The sequence below is a fragment of the Schistocerca gregaria genome, chromosome 1, assembly GCF_023897955.1.
Source record: "Schistocerca gregaria isolate iqSchGreg1 chromosome 1, iqSchGreg1.2, whole genome shotgun sequence".
Classification (NCBI taxonomy): Eukaryota; Metazoa; Arthropoda; class Insecta; order Orthoptera; family Acrididae; genus Schistocerca; species Schistocerca gregaria.
In genome coordinates this window covers 620,828,330-620,852,559 of record NC_064920.1, presented here as the reverse complement: position 1 = coordinate 620,852,559, position 24,230 = coordinate 620,828,330, and the positions used below count along the sequence as shown (strand labels likewise).

Below are 24,230 nucleotides of genomic sequence, written 5' to 3'. Positions count from 1 at the left end.
ACGTGCACCTTCCGCCGACCACTGGCGGCAACATCGATGTACTGTGGAGACCTCACGCCCCACGTGTTGAGAAATTCGGCGATACGTCCACCCGGCCTCCCGCATGCCCACTATACGCCCTAGCTTAAAGTCCGTCAACTGCACATACGGTTCACGTCCACGCTGTCGCGGCATGCTACCAGTGTTAAAGACTGCGATGGAGCTCCGTATGCCACGGCAAACTGGCTGACACTGACGGCGGCGGTACAAAAATGCTGCGCAGCTAGCGCCATTCAATGGCCAACACTGCGGTTCCTGGTGTGTCCGCTGTGCCGTGCGTGTGATCATTACTTGTACAGGCCTCTCGCAGTGTCCGGAGCAAGTATGGTGGGTCTGACACACTGGTGTCAATGTGTTCTTTTTTCCATTTCCAGGAGTGTACTTGTCATGGACTGTGCGGCTGGTCCCGGCAGAGGTTCGAGTCCTCCCTAGGGCATGGGTGTGTGTGTTTGTCATTAGAATAATTTAGGTTAAGTAGTGTGTAAGCTTAGAGACTGATGACCTTAGCAGTTAAGTCCCATAAGATTTCACACAAATTTGACATTTCTAATACTTGCTCTCAATTCCTTGCCACATGGATCATATGCCTGTGCAAGATCCCATCACAAGACCTGTCCTAAGAATCCATCCAGCACATACTTTGCCAGTCTCTTTAGAGACTACACTGTCAGAGACAGTACTAGTTTGTGAAAGCAACTGTCTCATTTACTAACACTGCTATAACTTTTCTACAGCCTTTTATGTTGTGATAGCCGCCAACTGTCTGCCCAAATGCATGGCTACTGCCAAACTGTGGACAAGAACAGAGTTTGCCACTCATAGGCAGAATACACTGTTGAGCACTATATGCTCACCTTCAATGGCTGCTGCACAATCCACGTATCGAGATCCCCCCCCTTCTCTATGCTATCTTTCTCGAACTAAGTAGATAGAAATAATCTTTGCAAAAATACTCTGATCACATGGTACTCCTGGCTTCAACATCCACTAGTTTCTGTGCCACATAACCCCTCCCCCCCTCCCCACCAATCCCATGCCCCTCACATCACTCATTCTTTACAAGGTCACCTCTACCTCTGTTATCTAACCTTCCCTCCCAGTCTTCTCCTTAAATTCATTGTATGACACACACAGTTCCCCTGCCTTCATCAGAGTGAACTCACTAGTGCTACATTTCTACCCCATCACTTGATATCTCTCTTTCCATCCATCAGTTACCCTTCCTCCACCCCTCTCTCCTCATTTCTACTTCCTTCCTCCTCTTATTCACTGTACCTGATGCACTACAGTATAATTTAATACATATTAAACAATATAATAAATTTCAATGAGAGGTAACATCCTACTTACCTGAACCATTTGTTCTTTAGTGCAAGTGAGATTCTCTTTTGGGTGTCTCTCTGTATCATACCAGTCAGGATCTAGCCACAGAGGAAGAAACCAAACATATCCCTGCTTTGCTGTCATTTCTTGCCGGTAAGCTTCACACATAAGAGATCTTGCAGCATGGTCATATACGTCTCCAATTATGATGCGAACATTCTTACTTTTAAATTCCAGCAAGTACTGAAAAATAAAATTCATATTTTAACATAGTAAGCATTTGTCGGAGCTACCTCATTGACTTTATTACACATACATATAATAAAAATGTAAGATATTTTCAATATTGCTGTAAACTTAAAAGTTAGTTCATGCGTATGCCTTGAGCAAAAGAAAATAAATAAATATTGGGTTGGTGCATAAGTTTGGCATGTTCTTCCACAAATATAATAAAGTGTTTCTCCATAAGTTTAATAAACACAACAGATACACATAACAGAGACTTCAATCATCAATAACATTTTCCCATTCACTATGTACAACACACTACCAATGCTGGGATAACTTTTTGATTCCATGACTGTAGAAATCTTGCAGTTTTGAGGCAAAGAGTGTGTCAACCCATGTTTTGGAGTGCATTTTTGTCCAGGAAGGAAATTCCTTGAGGGGTGTTTTAATAGAGAGTGGAGAAGATGAAAATCAGAGAGCACAAGATCAAGTGAATAATATGGGCAACGAATGACTTCCCAACTCAATTCCTGTATAGTGTTTTTTGTCAGTGTAGCAGAATGCAGATGGACATTATCATGGATTACCATTACTTGATGCAGTCTTCCCAGTCATTTTTATTGGATTGCATCTGTAACATGTGTCATTTGTTGACAGTCAATGTCAGCAGTGATGGTAAGACCTCGGAAAGCAATTTGTAGTAACACATCACACCATCGCTGTTACGCCAGGTACACAACATTATCTTTTGTGGACACGCACAGGTCTCTGTACGGGAAGTTACTGCTTTGTTTGAACTCAAACATTCCTTTCCTTTCCTTATGTTAGCATAAAGAGATCATTTCTTATCACCATTACTGATACAGGACAGGAATGGTTGTTGCTGTTCACAACCCAATTGACAATGAGCAAGCAGAGATGCACATATGGCCATCCACTGATCTTTGTGATTTTGGCTTAGAGCATGCAGTACCCACACACCTAGTTTTTAAATGCAAGTGTTGCGCTATGGCAGAAAGATCACAGTTCATCAGATTTGCCAGTTCTTAAGTACACCAATGTGGATCACTACGGATCAATGCATTTCAACGATCTTCATCAAACCCAGAAGGTCTTCCTGAATGTGGAGTCACTGTCAGAACAGTCCGTTCTGTGCCCAATGGCATTACCTCATACAAGCCGCAAATGTTTCTGGCTGCCTCTGCTGCTGTCACCCCTCCACTACACTCTAACACAAGAATATGTCAGAAGCGTTCTGATTTCTCCACTTGGCACTCTATTTCCTAACATCCACAGTTGCATTCACTACCTCCAAATGACAAAATGACAATATATAAACTCAAATAGCAACATCTATCTACAGATGAAAATGACAGTTGATAAATTAACCCACAGCAACTGGAATACCAACATGAAAAACAAAAATGCTATGAACTTAAGCAACAACATAATAAAAAAAAAATAATAATAAAAATTTAAAAAAATATTCTTTTCATTATGTGCCCACCTGTCTTTAATTTCAAAGCAATGGCTGCCTCAATGATGATCAAATATTGACAGATATTAGCTGCAATTGTAGCACAACAGTTAAAGAAAAAGCCATTAGATGAATTATTGTTAGTTGTAAACCCCTGGTGGAACACTTCATAGTTTTGTACATGTTTAATTTTTCCTCTTTTATATTTTTTAGTCAAGGTGAAGAAATATATCTACCTGTTCCAATAAAAAGTTTTAAATATAGTGTAAAATAAAATCCAAGGAAAAATAATGACCATGGAAAAGCAGAGCTGTATAGAGTCCTGGTCGAAAGAGTTGAGAAAATAATTACTTTATTACAGAACAGGAAAACTGAAAAAGACATTTTATCTGAACAGACAATGGAATGCAAAACCTGCACCAAATAGAGAAATTTGTAGAATTTGAACTCTATTTACTGCATTGATTCTGGAGGTACTGTTTACTGTTTAGGTGATAGCTAACAATTATTGTTAGGAGCTTTACAAGATTATGAATAAATGCATTATTGTAAAATACATCGTCTTTTTGATACTTCCTGGCAGATTAAAATTGTGCTTTGGACTAGTGCTCATCTAGCTTACTAGCCTTGTTGCAATAGTCCTGGGCTGTTTCTCTCTTTTCCATACTGAATTGATCAGCACCAGTCTCTGTATATATGAAATATCTGATGCCACTTTTGGTCATTTTTGCGTGATATGTGGTTTTTGCTGGGGAACTTGGTTTATCATTGTATGTATCTGTTATTACTATTTCTTTATCCTTCTTGATATTTGTGAGAATGTTCAGCATGCGTTTTATACAAGAATATGTTTACTACAGAGGCGTAGTCATCCTGGTATTTATTAAGATCCATTTAAATAAACAAGGATAAAGTTCTAGATCATGTAAAGTAAGAATAACCTAATGAAACAAAATTATTGCATCAATATAAAATTTTGTTGACAATACTGGTAAACACACAGAACATTTGAATCAAAGTAAACATCCAAATATGTATCTTTGGTATAAATTGTCTTTGGAAATGGACATGCTTCATTATGGATTGTAATTAAACTTGATTATAAGTTGTAATAGAAGTTGGACAAATTTTAAACAGACTAGTCAAAATTATAACTGCTGTAAGTTTTTGAGAATGAGGAATGATATTTTTTGAAAATTTTGGTTGTGAAACAATTGTTAATTTTACAAGTATTTAAATGAAGGTTAACATAATAAAATGTCAAGCTATCAAAGAGAAAACAGTGTTTCAGTAATAAAAAATAAAAAAACTCAAGCCTGAGTAATTGAATCAAATGTTTCATTCTACCACCCCTACCATCACATATCTATATTATTGATAAAAAAGTAGTTTTCACTTCAAGTGCAACACAAACTTTATTTCCCAGCTTGTGGTAGCTGGTGAAGTTACATGGTGCAACACACAGCCTGCTGACATTTTCCTACTTTCTAGACTTCAAAGCTCCCATAGATGCCTTGCAGGACTTTCACTCCTGAAAGAAAGGAAAAATTCTGGCCAAGAATGGCAAAGGTTCTAGATCACACCACAGTCTGGCACATGGTTTTAATCTATCAGGAATTTCTCTACACTACACACATTGCTGAAGAGTGAAAGCTTCATTCTGCATATCTACTTCTTGATTTAAAGTACTTTAAAACAAAAATCTCGTGATTAAAGGTATTCAAGTTTAAATTCAAAGGCAATTCTGCAAGCAGCACAATGAAATCTCATGAAAGGTAAACAGATATTTGTCACCTAAAAGACACAGGTATGGCCTAAGTGAATATGTATTTTTACATTCACACTTGTCAATGCACTGAAGATGGAGGTAAAACAAAGCATACCTGTAACAGCTTCAGCAGCTCCTGACTGCAAAAATATTACTTACTTTTGCCATTGCATCCTTGTTTCTATCACGCGGGAACTTTCTGTTTGTTACAAACTGAATGTCATTAGATTGTAACAAATCCTGTAAGTGGGATATATATTCAGTGTACTTTTGGCCATCCTCAGTCAATGCAGCAACCCTTGTCCAATTCAGTCTCTTAAATAAGCTCAGATATACATCACTGTAAAATAAATGATAATGATAATAATAATAATAATAATAATAATACATCAACACCAGTTACATCAATGTAATAATCTATCTGGAATATAATGTGTGTGCATGATGGCAAGTATATTTTCAACAAATAAAAAGGATGCTGTGCAACAAATAGACGTGTAGAAATTATGCAATGTACTTAACTTTCACACAAAGTGATCTAAAAAGATCTTTCCACACCCCTCTCAAAATGTTCCTCCCTTTTTCCACTTCACACCTGTTACATTTGACTGAAACAAAAACCTGCCTAGGCAACTGCTTAGGCCTTTATTCAAAGCCAACAGTAATTTCGTACATGTTTGTGTGTGGGGTGGGGACAGGGAAAGGGAGGAGGGCACAAGGATAAGGGGGAGAGGGTTGCTTGCATGTATGTCCCTACGCTATAATAATAGACTTCATCTATAAGCTAAGCAATTTAATGTCCTTGTTCTTTTTTGTGCCTCTTTGCTACTCAGTACCTCTTCTGTTTTGGTAATAGCTCTCTGCCATCTCATATATACCTTATTTTATCTGCTAGCTCACATGGCTTTAGAGACAGTCAAACATTCAAATCACAAGTGCAGGTACCTGCCCTTGTAATAGCAGACTTTCAATCTTCAACAGATCTAAGTTAACAGAAAAATGTACTATTATCTAGGAAACTTATTTTGAAATATTTTCTTGCATTGCCAAATGATTATCTCCCCAAATGACCAATGATAGTTTGAAGATCTTTGAGCTACTTTAGACCCTAAATTTTGAAATAAACACATTGGTCACTTGGTAAACATTCCTTCATTATTGTCACATTCTATAAGTTGTCAGTATTTCTATGTTAAATTCAGTAATATCTGTCTATAATATTGGTATGTCACATCCTGTAATACTATAATTCTAGTCACTGTCTGTGTTTGCAACACACAAATATATGCCAGGATGAGTGCCTGCCTGCCACTTCGCCCAGGAACAAGGCAGTGGACCAGTGTGATCACAGCCATAAAATCCCTAAAGGCTTTTGGCATTATTAAATATAAAATACTATATGCAACTCAAGTAATTACTTTTACTTTTTGTCCTGTGTTATATGTTCTCACTGTCATCTTTACAGTACTAATTAGAATCTTAAAATAATAATATTTTCTCATGTGGACTGCCCACTTCTTGTGTCCTCCCAAATACAAATCACCTAACTGCACATTCAACTCATATGTAATGTCTTCAAAATATAAGCAATTAGGTATTAATGGGAGGTCTGTATCTAACAGATCTAGTGGCTCTGCAGCTGTGTACTGTACTTTCAACATCAACCAGCACCACAGCAACATGAGATATCACTAATAGTAACATACAGTATATCTTCAGTAATAATTTCTTAGTAATAAAAGAACATAGTGATTTACCAGACATTACTGTAAACAGTAAGTTATTAGTAATAAGAGATAAAGATAAAATGTTAGTTATAACAGAAGATATTAAATTCACAGTAGTAATTAATTATTGTAAAATCACAGTGGTTGCAGATGATAGTGGCTTCTCAGCACTACAAGATGGTTGTAATTTCTTAGTAGTAACTGAATATCGCAAATTCTCAGTAGTAAAAGATAATGATAAACTCCAGTATAACAGAATCTGCTAAATGTTCAATAACGTTCTCAGTAGTAACAAATGACAGTAAGTTCTCAGAAGGAACAAATGGTAACAACATGTCATAGTATATGAATCTATTAACTGACCAGTGTTAATAGAATAAAGTGGCTTATAATCTATAAAACTGTCATTGTAATCAGTTTCACCACTACCAGAGTATACCATAACTGCCTGCAGTTCCATCAATTATGGTTCCTTTCATTTCTAATTCCTGTCACAGTTTCTACATTCTTATCTGTAACACATTCTAAAGTACTTCCAATATCTAGTATTCGGTTTTTATTTACTGGAACACACTGTACTGAACAAATAGCATCAGAAAGTTCAACATTGTTGTCAGTCTTTTCTTCCACTAAATCAAAACTATAATTGAAATGCTAAAACAAAACAAAAAATAGTTTCTCTGCTGTTTCTATTCTGATATTGCAGTGAGAACCTACCTCAACTATTGTTTTATCCATGTGAGAAAATCTATCTATTTTGAAAAATTGTTCATCTACTTGAGCAACTTTGAAGTTCATTTCTGCTATTATGTCTGTTGGCTAATTTAAAATTTCCTCTCTTAATTCTGTTGATTGCTGTGTAGTCATCTGTCCAATTGTTCCTACAGCAATATTCCCATCTTTAAGAGACATTGTGCTAATCTCCTAATGAATATTAATGTAAAGAATCACAACTGATATCGTAAAATGTTACTAATAATAGATTATTAAGTTTTTGTTTGCTTGTTTCTGTCATTTATGAACTAAATTCAATCAATTAGTTTTCTTTCTAAGTTTGAGCAGTGTTTGACAAACTGACTTTGTAACTGGATAGTCAGATAACCACTTCAATCTATCAACTGACAAAATCAACTGCGATTAAGAAATCACTTCACAGTGCTTCATATTTTCAAGTACTTCTACATCTATAAATACACTCTGCAAACCACATTGCTGCGTGTGGTAGAGGGTAACTTGTGTAATATTGTCACCTCCCCTCTTTCCTGTTCCAGTTATTGGTTAATTCACAGAAAGAACAATTGCCAGTAAGCCTCTGCATGGGCTCAAATCTCTCACATTTATGGTATGTATCCCACACTGATGAGCAATGTTAAGTGACTGAAACCACGATTGGAATGTCTTATACAGAGAGCTGACTGCATCTACTCATCTGCCAATGTCTTTCTCCCCAATGCTGCTTCTCTTCTGCTTTGCCAGTTCACCTCTGGCTGCTGTTGCTGTTTGCTGACCGGTCGCCGGCTTGTTGTTCATTATGTGCTTGCTACATGAAGACTGCTCTCTACACCAACTCACCGCTCCATGCAGAAGTTGCCGACAGTAAAATGCTGGATGCCATCTGGCATTAATTTAGTAAAGCAAGTCTACTGCATACTCTGCTGCTGCCTTCTACAAATAATCTTGTCACAGATTTAGTTTGTGTTCCAGGAAATTGTAGTGCAACATAATTTTCAGTATTTGAAAGAAATAAACTGCATTGTCTGTACAACACTTTTTATTGAAAGTCATGAACAGTTTTGTGTCATTAGAAGATGAATCCTCAGATGATAAAGATTCTTTCTACTAGGTCATTGTCAAAAGGTAACTGCCTTGCCTGCTGCCATTCAACCATCTTCCTGCTTGTGTCGCAGTTCTGCTTCCTCTTCATTTTAAATAAGGACTGCTGATTTTAGTGTGCTATTTGTTTAAAACATGCTGTGAATGCTGGGGAGTGGCTCCAGGGCAGTTATCTTTTGGTGATGATACAGTAAAAAGAATCTTTATCACCTGAGGATGCATCTTTTAGTGCCACGGAACTCGTCTTCTAGTGCCACGGAACTGGTTGTGGCTTTGAATAAAAAATATTCTACAGTCAATGCAGATTATTTCTTTCAATATGTGGAAGTTTGTCTGTGGTTGCCTGCAATTTATAAAAACATACTTCAGTATTTGCTTTTCACATACAATTTTCGATTAAATGTTCCATGAAGTTGTAATGCATAAGAATCTTCAGTATTTGCTTTTGATGTGCAATTTTTTATTAAATTCTTGTTAAAAATGACTTATAACTGCTTCATTGTATTTAAAATCTTCTTTATGGCTGCTATTTTATGCCAAAGTTGTTTGATAATGTGTGATGGTGAGTTTGTCTTCTTGTTGATCTACTTGACAACAGCTTATTGATTAATTTTATCAACATAATTTTGCTTCTGTTTCTTCTCTGCAGATATTAATAAGCATTTAAAATTATTTTAAATTCAAATACACCAAACTTAATAACTTACTGATGCAATAAGTAAACATTTATAGCACTTTCAACTATTGTTCGCTCTTCTGTGGTGTAAATTTTATATATATGTAAACCACACCACATAATCACAGTTTTTCAGTATTAATGTCAGTCTTTTTAATTCACTTCAGGTATGATGTAAAATCGAATATTTTATTGTGTTTTTCACTTGAAGTTATCACAAAGTACTTAGTTGGTTTTATTTCATGCATTGCCTATCCAAGTTCACTGTACTGAATTGCTCACATACATAATTACATTGTTTGCACTCCTTCCACAACTAATAAAATAATCTTCAATCATTTGTGATGAAATTGCTGTTCAGTAAGTCTCACAGCAGAACTGAAGTAACTTCTTCCTCCTTAGTCTTCAAATCTAACTACTTCACCTTAGGTTTGTATTTTTCTCCTTGGCCACCGCATGACAGGGTATGTACTGACCAAAAATGAAGTAAAGTCTTGAAGTAAAAATCTTCTTAGTAAGTTTTGTCTTGTATTTTAAATTTCAAGTCAAACTTCTTTCTTTACAGATTTGCATCTTACTCCAGGATCACCACTTGGGAGGATATATGACAATGAAAACTCAGTAAATGCTTGACACAAAAATGTAGTAAATTCTTGTTGCAAAATTGATTTTAATTAGTGTCATGGTCACCACATGATAGTGTTCTTGATGGCAAAATCATAAGAAAATAATCTTGAAGTATATTTAGTTTATAATATTATTTGTTTATCTCTTCTTCTAAAGTTTTGAGATTATCTTCAACTTGTTTGAACATTTTTTACATGAACATGTTCAATACGTTGTCAGTGTGGAAGCAGCCTTAATGCTGAACTAAAGTAAAATTTTTCTATGATTTGCAAGAATCTACTCTCCACTGATGATTTACAGAATCTCTTATTATGAGGAATGAGGAACCCCTTATGCAGTCTATGGGAAGTTGGAAGTGCCATGTCATACTTGCTGTGATGTAAAGGCATCTTCTGACAACATCCAACTGCCTCATGCTTCCCAAGGAGTACCTCAAATGTACAGTAACACAACCCAAACAAATACTTGCACCAACACGTAATACTAAATGAATAAAAATAGAAAATGCAAGGGGGCACTGTACAACTGCTTAAATTTCAACATAAACAACAAAGTACTCATTTACATACTATGAAATCCAGATAACTTCATGTGTCTAGCTCTTGAAGGAAAAATCCTGAATTTAACTAAGCAAAAATTCTGGACCCTCAAGAGTCACATTGGGTATGGTGGTCAACTAGACTATTATTTTTTATATGTAAGACTTAAGTCTAGTGAAATTTCTGCAGAATGGATCCAAAAGTGCAGAAGATTCAGTTAAATCTCAAAGAACATGAAAGGCTTGCCAGGTATAGTACAAGAAAAGATATTTGGGCCACTATCACACACAGTTGTAAGTAAATTCTACATAGAAGCATGTAGCACACCCTTTTGCTCTGGAGATAGCATGATACATCATGTCATGGACTCCTCAAGACAATGATAGTACTGGAGGTGCATCCACATCTGTGACTGCTCAATTGCCATCCACAGCTCATGGGTACCGGTCAGAGCTGTGCCCAAGGCAAGCCTATTTTGCTTGATGGCATTCAAAATGTGCTCATTGGTGTACAAATTGGGTGGTACTTCATCACCTTCATGTTTATGCAGTGTTCCTCAAACCACTGTCAGAAATCTGTGGTGATGGGGTGATGCAGTGTCACATGTCACAGGTCACATGTGAAATGCTCTTAAGTGAATAAACAGATTTACATGTTATGTCAATAGGTCCCTGTACCATTCTCTACCGACAGAGGGTGATAGACCTATTTGGGGCCCAGTTTCATTCTGTATAACATTATCCATGGTAGGGTGCTGTTGACAGGCACATAAGCAAGACTACATTTGTGGCTGAACTTTGAGCCTAATCACATTATACACTGATCTGTTCCACTCATTGTGTGACAGGAGTGTTTTGTCTCCACAGGAGTAGCTGAATGTAATTCATTTACTAACAATAGTATGTAGGCTGTCTGAAATCCTAAATTTACAAAGATGATATAACAACCTAAACTGAGTACCAATAGCCAGAAATGGATAGTTACTTTTTCACTGACATAAACAAGTTATACATTATAGAAACAACTTAGGCTCACTGCAACTTTACAGAGTTACAAGTGCCAGTCTCAGTGTATACTAATGTACCTGCACTCATGACATACGCGATTTCGGAGAGCACATGCTCATACAGGCCCACTTATAGGGGCCACCTGGGTCAGCCCCCTGGTGTGCTCTGGTGAGCTGCCAAAGAAATAACATTATTTAAGCAATTCATTAAATTGTATTACTGTTGTCCACTCTATGTGTTCAGTGCTATGCATGCACAACCCGTATCTTATGTGTTTCTCTATAAAGTACTACGTTCCACACATTGTGTTTGTTCTTGCTATAACAAACTTGGTGATGAGTGAGAATTATGTTTTCTCCACATGGTCAGTGGCAGTGCTAAGTCACCTGATAAACATCTCAATGGAAGAAACACTCTAACATCTCATTCCCAGCAGCAAGCTTTTGTGGAACAACAGCAGTCTCTCTCCACAGTTTGCAATCAAGTGGTGTCTGTGTGTTCATGGCAGGTTACGCACCTATCAGTGTGACCATCGCCCTTCATGGCTTATGATGAATCAGCTGAAGATTGGGACTCCTACGAAGCACAGGTTTTTCATGTTGATGATGCAAACCTGTGTAGGGCTTTCTTTCTTTCTTTCCTGGCTTCCGCCATGCGTGTATCAGTTACTGTGCTAACTTGTACCTTTGCAAGAATTAGCCAGCTTATAATTTGATGAACTGTGCAAGCTTCTCTCAACCTATTATTGTGACAGAACACGTGATTGTGACGTGTGTAGAATTTTACCATTGTCAGAAATTCCCAAACCAATCTTACAAAGGCTGGACTGCAGAATTACATGGGTTGAGCCATAATTGTGAGTTTTTCACCAGTAACCATCACAAATCCTATGCTCAACACATGGTATGTGATGTTGTTATTCATGTGGCGCTGGATAACAAAGTCCGTGAAAAAACACTTCAGTGTGAGAATGTGACTCTTACGGATGTGTTAATATCACACAGTCCTTTGAAGTGCCTGCAGGCAAACAGATTGCTGCATGAGGGGGGAAGGGGGGGAGGGGGGGGGGGGTAGATATCAGAAGTTGCTCACCACCATTAGGCAGCATGAGGGGTAAGCTGTTGCAGCAGTACAGCCTTCAACTCAGCATCACATGGTGCAGTGTCAGTTATGGTCACAGCAGCAATAGGCCATGTCGCAGTAACAGCCACATGCCCCCTCTTATGTCTTACTCATACTCTTTCACCCAACATGATTATGCTGCATGCCATAAGCATTGGGTGGTTTGTGTTGAAAGAAAGGCCACAGTACATCGGTGTGGAACTCTCCTCTCCAAACCTGATGGGCGCAGTGGTACCAATGGACATAAACTGTATCTCTAAAATGGCTTTTTCCCTGAACAAATTGTTTATTGACTTGCATGTTTAAAATAAACCACTACAAAAACAAGTGGACACAGGAGCTGAAGTGACTTTAATAAATGCACAAATGTATGTAGACTTGGGCTTCCCTCACCTAACACAGGTTTCATTGAAGTTGGTTAACTACAATAAACAGCAGGATCCAATACTAGGTCAGTTCTCCACTCCCATCCCCAACAAATCTGTTGTTTGCTCTCTCACTTTCCTTGTGGTGGATCATTCCCATACAACAGAGCTGTTCAGGTTAGATGCATTTAACATTTTTGGTTTCTCCATTGCCGATGAGATAAATTCCTGTTTGAGTTAGACGCATTTAATGCTTTCAGTTTCTCTATTGCCAATGAGATAAATTTAGAGTCAGATTAAGTTTCGTGTCAGCAGCTGTAGTCCCTCTGCTCTGAGTTTTCATCTCTTTTTGCCCTGCACTTGGTTAAGCTAGGGTTTCAGGCCCACATTACCATGAAACAGTTCGCCCACCCTCATTTCTTTTGGGTGCAACAGGTGCCTGTCACGTTGTGCTACTCTGTCAAAGCTGAATTAGATCATTTGATGTCATGTTATGTCATTTGGCCTATTTCTTCCAGTGAAGTGATTCTTACACCAAAGACCACCTTAGCAATCTCTGATCGTAATTTTATGTTTTGCAGTCTGCGGGTCTCAAGTGCAATCTTGCCTAATCTCAATTTTTTCAGTCGGTATTTGAGTATCTACATTTTCAGGTTCCTCACACAGGGGTCAAGCTGTTGCATCATCATGTTGATGCAATTGTGGCTTTGCTGTAGCTGACCTCCATTAAGGAACTGAAAGCTTTTCTAAGTTGCATATTACCAAAGTTATTGCTGAATGCATCCACTGTTTCTCAGCCATTGCATAGGCTTTTGTGTAAAACTGTGCAACTTTTCTGGTCCTCAGCATTTGCTTTGCTTAAATCTAAGCTTCAATCTGTACTATGTCTGGCCCACTTTCCAGCTGGGTCAGCATCTCTTGTTGGCTACAGATGCCTCCCAGCATAGTCTTGGTGCGATTTTGGTGCGCAAATACATGTACAGGCCAGAAGAATCCATTGCTTATGCTCGTAAGACTTTTACTCCCACCCAGTAGCAGTATTCCCAGATTGAAAAGGAGTCTTTAGTGATTGGATTAGCTGTTAGTAAATTTCATGTCTTCTTGTATAGTTCTAAATTCCTTTTAATGATGGACCATAAGCCATTGGTTGTTCTTTTTAACCCTTTGGCTTCCATGCCAAACAAGGCACTGCACTATTTGCTGAGGTTGGCTCTCTTCCTCTCCCGTTATCATTATCAGATCCATTACCAGTCAACTGTGCAGCACACCAATGGCAATGACATATCTCACCTTCTGATTAGACCAGACAAGGTGTTCAATCAGAATGAGTTGCTTTGTTTCTATTTAGATACTGAGAACCAGAATACAGTCAATGGTTTTCTCATCACTAGTGGCACACTAGCATCGGCCATTACCATAGATACTGTACTTAGTCGGATCTGCTCTTTTGTGCAGCACAGTTGGCTGGAAAAAACCTCCTGGCCATGCCTCAGATTCCTTGTGTAATTACTTCTCCTTACAGCACCACCTTTCTGTATTTGATGGGCTTCTCCTCTTAGCTACAGAAGTTGCTCCTCTCCAGCTTTGATTCCTGCTTCCTTACATCATAATGTACAGCAGCTTCTGTATGGCAACCATTGGACAACCTCTTGCACCAAAGCTTTGGCCTGCCAGCATGTGTAATGGCCGAGCATAGATGGGGATATTATGCAGCTTATCACCACTTGCATTTAATGTGTTCAGCAACAGGCAGTCTGCAGGCACCTTTTCCCCTGGCTGATGATGTGGAACCTAGGGGAGTATCTACTTGTTGATTTTGCTGGGAATTGCTAAACCAGTATTGGTGCATTATAGTGGCATGTTGTCCATCTGTGTCTGTGATGGCCACTGTCTCAGCTCTGTCTAACATTTTTGCAACTACGGGACTTCCATATACTGTGGTTACCGATAACAGCACCCACTTTATTTCTGGAAAAATTTGCACCTTTTTGTCAGGCTAGTGGTATTTGCCACCTCACTGCTCCTTCATTTCATCCTCAATCTAATCATGAGGCTAAATGCATGGTTCAGACATTTAAAACTCAGATGCAGAAGTATATATGTGGCAGGATCCCTAAAGCTGCTTTAGACCATTTTTTTGAGTTCCTGCTGTTTCATTCAAGTGGGGACAAGGGCCAGCCACAAACTGCTATGTGGATGCCAACCATGAACCCTCCTTCACCTGCTGCATCTAACACCATACCAGCTGATGTTGCCAGCTCTATGATGGTTCTGGCTGGGTGTGTCTGTCTGGGCTTGTGGCTTCAGCTGCCAAATGAACTGCCATCACTGAGCATCACCAGGGCTGGCACCTGTGTATCATCTGCACTCCTGACAGGCAGACATCCCTTCACTTCAACCAGCTGTGGCTGTGCATGGTGAGGTGTGTTCTCAAGGGTCCACTGCCTCCCCTGCCCCCACCACAGCAGATGCCTGTTCTTGTGTCACAGATGGTCCAGTGGGTTGCTGCCTGTGAGATTGCTGTCTGAGGTTCCTGCCTCCACCTCCCACTCCTCAATTGCTGCTGTTGCCAGTGCAGCCCCCACTGCACTTGATGCTGCAGGTGCCGCGATTCTGTTGCTGGGTGCTGTGTGCCATTGTCTCCGACACCCCTGCTGATGCTTCCAGCACTGACCACTGACCTCGACAAGGACGTTACTATAGAGATGCTATCCCAGTCCTGCTCTACAGCCTTTGAAGAGAGGAGGGACAGCACACCAACCTGGTCTCTCATCACTTCTGCCCCTACTCACTGGTGCCTGCCCGCTATGTGCCACAGAAGCCACTGTCATAGGGTGATGACACGGACGTCAGCCCTGTCATTGGTATTTGCTGTGGCTCGTAATCTCAGTGACTTGTGAAACCAATGCTTTTTTTTGGTAGAGCCTGCGCAAATTACTGTGTCCAGTAGATGCACAGTTAGCAGGGCATGCATGGGGAGAGCAATAGGGGTGGGGGACGTGGCAGATGCTGTAGGGGAAAAGCCGAGTGCTAGAGGGGGAGTGCCATTCTAAACTGAAGCCTACACTAACATTTTATTGTAAATATTTCACGAAGACCCCACCACACCCACACTTGTATGGTGACCATTCAAAAAATCTGTCACCTCTGCTTTAGTTAGACAACCATTTGTAACTTTCAGAGAAGCATCATGAGTTGTGAATTATGAGTAAAACCTACTCATTTCTCTTGTTGTCATGCTAAAATTTGCTTCTTTTGCCAAAACACAGTGGAGTTCACAAAGTGTCACCTCACTAGCAGGTTAGCAGAAGCACTCATGAGAGTAATCCGAAACAGTGGTTTATTTAAGTTTATTATGTGAGGACCTGAGGAAAAGTAAGGTCACTTATGAAAAGCCACATCCTTAGTACAGAATTAACATGTCATGTCTTCACTTATGTTGTTCCATACCCCACAGCATTTCTCATTTCACGAGCTATCGATGGCCTTAAAAATTACATTCTTTCATTGGAAAACTCTGCAGTTAGTGGAATAACATAGTAGCTGCTGAAGTTTTCCATAATAGCCACATGAAAAAATACTCTCCTCTTTGTATGCTATCATTTTCCTAAACCTCGTTTTGATATCTCCAACTGTTTATGAAATATGAGGAACAAATATTTTGGATATTTTACTCTGGCTTCATCACTGGTACGGCACAATCGCAAATGAGTGCGTTACATCAAACTAATTTTCTCAATATTGATGACAGAGAGAGACCTCCACTCAAGTCTAAGGAAAAATTTGATATATCAGCCAAATTTCATATGCAGCAACATATTATGTAATATGCATCAAATCCAAAATCATAGTGCCCCTCATTCTGCACTTTTTTGAATTTTGCAGAGTGTGTTACTTCCATGTAAACATCACAATAACTATCACCATTAATGAAATGTTGGGCTCATCATCATGAACCTGACAAATAAAGCAATAAGTATTGAATTTTTTTCCTCCCCACTGGCCGACGAAAGGTAGCAAAGTACTGTTGTGTCCCCCGCCCCCCCCCCCCCCCCCCTCCGTTCTGAACAAATAGATGAACTCACTCAATGCTTTGGACAAAAACTGTGCATTGGCCACCATACACCATATCCTACAGTACTTTTTTGTACCAGTGCTTTTTTCTGTAACATGCTTTTTTCTGTGCCTCATGTGTTTTGTGCATGTATGTATGTGGTTTCCCCACCCCCCTAGAAGGATGAGTGATGTATCTTCACTCATGATGCATGTGATTTCAGAGAGCGCATGACCATACAGTTCACAGGTTTTCTTATAGAGGCCTGGGTCAGCCCTCTGGCAGGCCCCAGTGAATTGCTAAAGAAACAGCATTATTTAAGCAATTAAAAATGATTGTTTGGCCTATTGTTTACGCTGTATTACTGTTTCCAGTCAATTTGTTCAGTGCTATGTGTAACATGTATTTTACATATTGCTCTATAAAATACTATCTTCCATAAATCGTGTTTGTTCTTGCTATAACACATGTGTTATAACACAATCCATTGATGGAACTGACTCTGGGTTCATAATCATTTGGAGTCATTGACAATTTTATAAGCTGGATGTTGCTCAATTAGTACTCTCCACACTGAATTTTCCAAAGTGTGCAAGTAATGAGCCAGCAGATTGGTGCCTAATAATGAATCATCTTAGGCACTATCTGCCACCATCTCCTCAAATTCTACTGTGTGCGTAATTCTTTGATGATAACTTCTATGTAGACAGAAGGTCCTGACTTCTCACATGTTTCTATCCATATCATTACATTTCTTCCAGTTTCTTAGAATGGTGAATATATTGCAATTTTTCCCTATACATTTGTTTGGCATTCCAGGTGCTACAACTTGCTGTGCCACAAATTAAATGAAAATTAGCTAATTTTTGTTTGAGTAAAGCTCCATCATCCACAACCAATCATGAATTGTGAACAATGATAAAGTCAATCCTAGATATATTACAGAGGGTTATGAATTGTATTTCAAGGTATTGCTGCCAATGTTGGTGCAGCAAGAGACAATCATACATATAAGTAAAAGCCAGTTATTGAGATGTTCTACAAAAACATCGAGCATTATATCCAAGTAAAATATAGGAGAAGAAACAACAATTTTTGGCATCTTTGTGATTTCAGTTTGTGGTCTAACACAGAGAAGAAGAATCAAGAATAAGTGTGAGACTAAAAAATACTCATAAAGTAAATTTGTTTTACTTCATTAAGATCCTCTGCTGAGTAGGTTATGAGAGTGAATGATTTTATCATGAACTATTTTCTATGTCAAGCAATGGAAAATCCAGGATGGAATGTAACAATATTATGAGCAAGAAAGGTGCTACTCACCATATAGCAGAGATGGTGAGTCACAGATAGGCACAATAAAAAGACTCTCACAATTATAGCTTTCGGCCATTAAGGCCTATGTCAACAATACACACACATACGCACATGCACACACACTCATACAAATACGGCTCACACACAACTGCAGTCTCAGGCCAAAACTGCGGTTGTGCATGTGAGTTGCATTTGCATGAGTGTGTGTGCGTGTGTGTATGTGTGTCTATTGTTAACAGAGGTCTTAATGGCCGAAAGCTATAATTGTGAGAGTCTCTTTGTTGTGACTGACTGTGGCTCAGCATCTCTACTGTATGGTGAATAGCAAACTTTTCCTTCTCATAATATTGTTACTGTTTTCTATGTGATATTCCATAATTTTACAGTGAGACAAACAGTGTGAAGAATTTAGTTTAAATGGTGTTATTGATGTACAGGATCAGAACATTTTTCACTTTCCATTGTTGCAAAGGCATTACAGATCAATAACAATCTAAAATAAAATAAACAATAAATACATCATAAACATATTTTTTTCAGAAATAGCAAAATAAGACTTGCTATGGCAATAATGAGCAATTTTACGACTGGATTTATCAGTCTGAATAATTTTTTGCAGCCACATATGAACAAAAATTGGAAATGGTGAGTGATTCCATAGCTTACAAAAATTATAAAAGAAATCCATTACCTAAAAGTGAACATTAGACTCAACAACTTCAAATTTAAAAAAGAGAGAGAGAGAGAGAAGGTTACACTAAATGTGTAACTAATTGCTTACGTATACTGCTGATTTTCACCAATTGTTCTGAAGAAATATGGATATTTAGTTCTGTCTGAAAAACTAGAGCCTTCTGCACTGTAGCTTATTACAACTGTTTTATAATACTTTGTGACTCCTGCCAGTGGTTCAACAGTATCAGAGCACGCTGGGCCTGTAGGTAAGAGAGAAAAATACATCACTGTTTGATCAACAAATATTCTGGAAGAAACTGAAGAATCATGTTAACAAACTGCTTTTCCTCAATACATAACATAATTTTCTTTTAAATATTACTGGAAAACTTGGTTACCTATGATTGTAAAGATGTTCCTTGTCACCAAAGGTTTATAGGTTTGATTCCCACAGTGGGCATGGTGGATTTTAAACCATTTGACTTTCATCAATTTCGTGTCATGTATTGTCTTCTGCTGGTGTCTATAGGGTATTGTGAATGCCTTATGTTCCACTGTGATAAATCCCAGTCACTGTGTTTGGTCTAATGTGCTCTACAAAACAACTGTAGTTAAACACCTCACAGGGGACAGTAATATGCTCTAAAAAAGGGAGTGAGAGAGGGTTGTAGCCTTCCCTGATGTTATTCAATCTGTATATTGAGTAAGCAGTGAAGGAAACAAAAGAAAAATTCGGAGTAGGTATTAAAATCCATGGAGAAGAAATAAAAACTTTGAGGTTTGCTGATGACATTGTAATTCTGTCAGAGACAGTAAAGGACTTGGAAGAGCAGTTGAACGGAATGGACAGTGTCTTGAAAGGAGGATATAAGATGAACATCAACAAAAGCAAAACGAGGATAATGGAATGTAGTCTAATTAAGTTGGGTGATGCTGAGGGAATTGGATTAGGAAATGAGACACTTAAAGTAGTAAAGGAGTTTTGCTATTTGGGGAGCAAAATAAATGATGATGGTCGAAATAGAGAGGATGTAAAATGTAGACTGGCATATCTGAAATGCCTTGGTTTAAAAGTAATATTACTAATGATACAAAAAATGGAAACTCCAAGCAGCAAGCAGGAACACACACACACAAAAACGCGCGCGCGCAAGCACACCTCACGCACACAGGACCGTCAACTCCAGCATCTTGGGCCAGAACACAATAACACATGGGATGCAAGCAGCCATCTAGATGGGGTGGGGGTGGGGAAGAGGAAGGAGAAGGGATAGTAGTGTATGAGTGGGGGGAGACATGAATACTGTCTGGTGCAATGTTTAGGGAATAGACTGCCAACAGGTGCAGCATCAGAATGTTGTGGGGGAGGGAGGTGGAGAAAAAAAGAAACAAAAAAGGAGAGGAATGGGGAAATACAGGCAGATGCATTGGCAGAGGGCTGCACATTAATAGGGTGGGAGAATGGGGAGGAGATGATGGAACGTAGGGGGTGGAAACTGTTGGGTGGCGGGTGTGGGGACAGTCTGTTGCTATATAGGTTGAGGCCCAGATAATTATAGGAGTGGAGAATATTTTATAAGGATAACTATAACTCCCATCTGTGCTGTGCAGGAAAGCTAGTGGTGGAGGGAAGGATACAGATGGCTCAGGTAGTGTAGGAGCCATTGAAATCAAGTGTGTTATATTCAGCTGCAAGTTGCACCACAAGGTGGTCTACTTTGTTCTTGGCCACAGTTCAGCAGTGGCTGTTCATTCTGCTGGACAGCTGGTTGGTAGTCATACCAATATAAAACCTGTGCAGTGATTCCAGCAGAGCTGGTAAATTACATGGCTGCTTTCACAAGTGGACTGGCCCCTGATGGGGTAGGATAAACCTATGACAGGACTGGAATAGAAAGTGCAGGGTGGGTGGATTGGGTAGGTTTTGCACGTGCTTCTTCCACAGGGGTTGAGATTGGGAGTGGCATGGGGATGGACTAGGATGTTGTGGAGGTTGGGTGGATGATGGAATGCCACTTTAGGAGAGGCGGCAAGTATCTCAGGTAGGATTATCCTCATTTCAAGGCACAATGAGAGGCAATCAAAGCCTTGGCAAATGATGTGGTTCTGCTGTTCCAGTGATGAAGGGACACTCCTTTGTGGCTTGTTTTTAGGGGCGGTGGGAGGACTGGGATTGTTAGGGGAAACGGTACAAGAGATCTGTTTGTGGACTAGGTCTGGGGGATAGTGCCTGTCTTTGGAGGCTTTGATGAGACCTTCAGCATAGCTGAGCAAGGGAATTTTTGTCACTGCAGATACACAGTCCCCGGGTAGCCATGCTATGTGGGAGGGACTTTTTGGTGTGAAAGAGATTACAGTTGTCAAAATGCTGGTACTGTCGATGTTTGGTGGGTTTAATTGGGACAGAGGTGTATATGGAGCCATCAGAGAGTAGGGGGTCAAAATCTAGGAAGATAGCACACAGTTGAGGTAGACCACATGGAGTGGATGGGATAGAAGCTGTTTGGGATGTGAAGGAATGAAGATAAGTTGTCTTGTCCCTGGATCCAGATCATGAAGATATCGTCAATGAACCTGAACCAGCTAGGGGTCCATAAAAAAAGTTTCGATAGGAGCATGCCATGTGGAGGCCATTGATTTATTTATGTACATACCCTCTGAATGAGAAATAGTTGAGGGTTCGGATAAAGTTAGTAAGATGTCTGAGGAATAAAGTAGTGGGCTTGGAGTCTGAAGGATGTTGGGAAAAGAAGTGTTCAATAGTGGTAACACCACAGGCATGAGGGAAGTTGGTGAATAGTGAGGCAGCATCGAAAACGATGAGTAGGGATCCAGGATGTACAGAGGTGGGTATGGTGGAGAGTCGGAGAAGGAAAGGATTGGGGTCTTTGATGTGGGAGGCTAGATTACAGGCAATTGGTTGGTGGTGTTGGTCAATGAGTACCAAAATTCTTTCAGCGATGGCACTATAACCAGCCACTATGGAGTGTCCAGTATTTTTGGGTTTGTGGATTTTGGGGAGCATGTAGAAGGAGGGTGTGCAGGGAGGGTGTGATGAGGGAAATGGATTCAGGGGAGATGTTCTAGGAAGGGCCTAAGGCTTTAAGTAGGGATTGGAGTTTGTGTTGGACTTCTAGGATGGGATCACTGTGGGAAAGTTTATAGGTGGAGGAGTCAGACAGTTGGCGGAGGCCTTCTGCAGGGTAGTCACTGCAGTTCATAACAACAGTGGTGGAACATTAGGATGACTACATCAGGATTTGTTTTGAGGTTGTCTATGGCTGTCCTTTTTTCTACTGAAAGGTTGGTGTTCTGAAGAAGGGATCTGGGGAAGGATGGTGAGACTAAGTTGGAGGCAACGAATTCCTAGAAGGTGACTAGCAGATGGTTAGGTGGGAGGTGAGGGGGATCACAGTTGAATCATGGTGCAAACTAGAAGAGGCAGGGTTCAATGTTGGAATTAGGGTGGTTTTGGTGGGAGGGATTGGTGGCAAAGAAGTGGTTCCATTCAGGTATCAGGAGAAGGAGAGAAGGTCTTTAACAAGTTCAGTATGGTTAAATTTGGCTGTAGGGCTAAAGGTGAGGCTTTTGGATACAACTGCAACTTCTGTGAAGCTGAGGGTTTTGGTGGAAAGGTTAACAACAATGTTATGGAAATGTTTTGGCTCTGGATTTGGTGGAGGGTTGATAGGGAGTTTTAGGGGATGAGGCAAGTTGAGAAGGTCAGCTAAACAGGGGTTAGCCACTATCAGGGGTGGATGAGGAGGAACACTGTGGGTATGATAGGGATTGGGTGGTGGTGCCCCACGGTGGCAGTAGGATGTCAGCAAGTTTATGGAGGTGGTGTCTGGAATGCTCCTCCAGGTGCTGGAGAGCAAGGGATTCGATTCAGAGATGTGCTGTATGGAGTAGGGATTGCAGAGTAATAATATCTTGCCATAAAAACCAGCCACAAAGAAGTGTCCCCTTCGTCACCCAGTACCACACCAGACTGGAACAGCTGAACCACATCCTTTGCCAGGGGTATTGTTACCTACCATCGTGCCCTGAAATGAGGGACATCCTATCCAAGATACTTCCCACCCCTGCTAAAGCAATGCTTCATTGCCCACCCAACCTCTAAAACTTTCTAGTCTATCCCCATGCCACTCAAAATACCAACCCCTTGACACAAGGATCATATCCCTATGGATGACCCAGGTGCAAAATCTGCCCATTGAATTCCCCCTGAACTTCCTATTCCAGTCCTGTCACAGGTTTATCCTATCCCATCATGGGCTGGGCCACCTGTGAAAGTAGCCATGTCATTTACCAGCTCTGCTGGAATCACTGCACAGTTTTTTATATTGGTATGACTACCAACCAGCTGTCCACCAGAATGAACAGCCACTGCCACACTGTGGCCAAGAGCAAAGCAGATCACACAGTGACACAACATGCAGCTGAGCATAACACACTTTATTTCAATAGCTCCTTTTCTACCTGAGCCATAGGGATCCTTCCCTCCACCACCAGCTTTTCTGAACTGCGCAAATGGGAGTTATCCTTATATCACATTCTCCATTCCCGTAATTATCCAAATCTCAACCTACAGTAATATAATGTCCCAAACCCTCCAACTAACTATTTCCATCCCCTCTGTCCTACTCTCTCCTCCCCTTCTCCTTCCTTGTTCACTTGCAGCTCTCTGCCAATGAATCTGCCAGTCATTCCCCACTCCTCTCCTTTTTTGTTCTTTTCTTCCCTAACTGCAAGCCTCACAACCTCCCGACACTGCGCCTGATGGCAGTCTAATCCCTGGTCTAATCCCTGCACACTCCACCAGACAGCATTAGTCTCTTCTCTTGCCACCCACACACTACTATCACTCCCTTTCCCCACACCCTCTAGATTGCTGCTTGCGCCCCACATGATGTTACATTCCGGACCAAGATGCTGGTTTTTGGGGTCGTGTGTGCATGAGGTGTGCTTGCTTTGTGTGTGTGTGTGTGTGTGTGTGTGTGTGTGAGAATGCTGTGCATGTGTCTCTCTTTACTGATGAAGGCTGTTGCTGAAAGCTATAAGTGAGTGTCTTAAGCTTGCCTATCTGCAATGTGTCGTGTCTTGTTATTAGCTTACCTATGGAAAATGAGAGTCATTAGGATGTAGAGAACTTACCTAGAATTCCTGCAAGTGTATTGTAGCTTCCATACAAAATATAATCTATGAATATTTTCATCACCTTGTCAGCAGCACACTGACCATCATTAAGAAGAGGTTGTAACACATAGTCCCTTAGCACACTTTCATTGCGATTTATGGCAACAAATGCCAACTGTACAGCTGTAACACAAAAATATTATTACTAAATATTATTAGAATTTCATTGCAATGAACTTTACATTATTTATTTCTGTTTATAATTTTCTTGTTTAGTATTGGCAAAAAACAGTGTAAAAATTCCTAAACTCAGA

The 24,230-nt window shown here is 39.9% G+C and overlaps 1 protein-coding gene across 4 annotated transcripts in view; it reads right to left on the bottom strand.

Moving 5' to 3' along the window:
- The window catches only part of LOC126359375 (uncharacterized), a 661,877-nt gene that overhangs the window by 41,368 nt on the left and 596,279 nt on the right, over positions 1–24,230 (bottom strand). For all 4 annotated transcript variants that reach the window (XM_050007626.1, XM_050007624.1, XM_050007625.1 and 1 more), the window contains 4 exons: positions 23,935–24,099; positions 18,884–19,037; positions 4,995–5,175; positions 1,390–1,605 (listed from right to left, as the gene is read on the bottom strand). In XM_050007626.1, the coding sequence (XP_049863583.1) occupies positions 1,390–1,605; positions 4,995–5,175; positions 18,884–19,037; positions 23,935–24,099 (716 nt within the window). The remainder of the gene's footprint in view (positions 1–1,389; positions 1,606–4,994; positions 5,176–18,883; positions 19,038–23,934; positions 24,100–24,230) is intronic.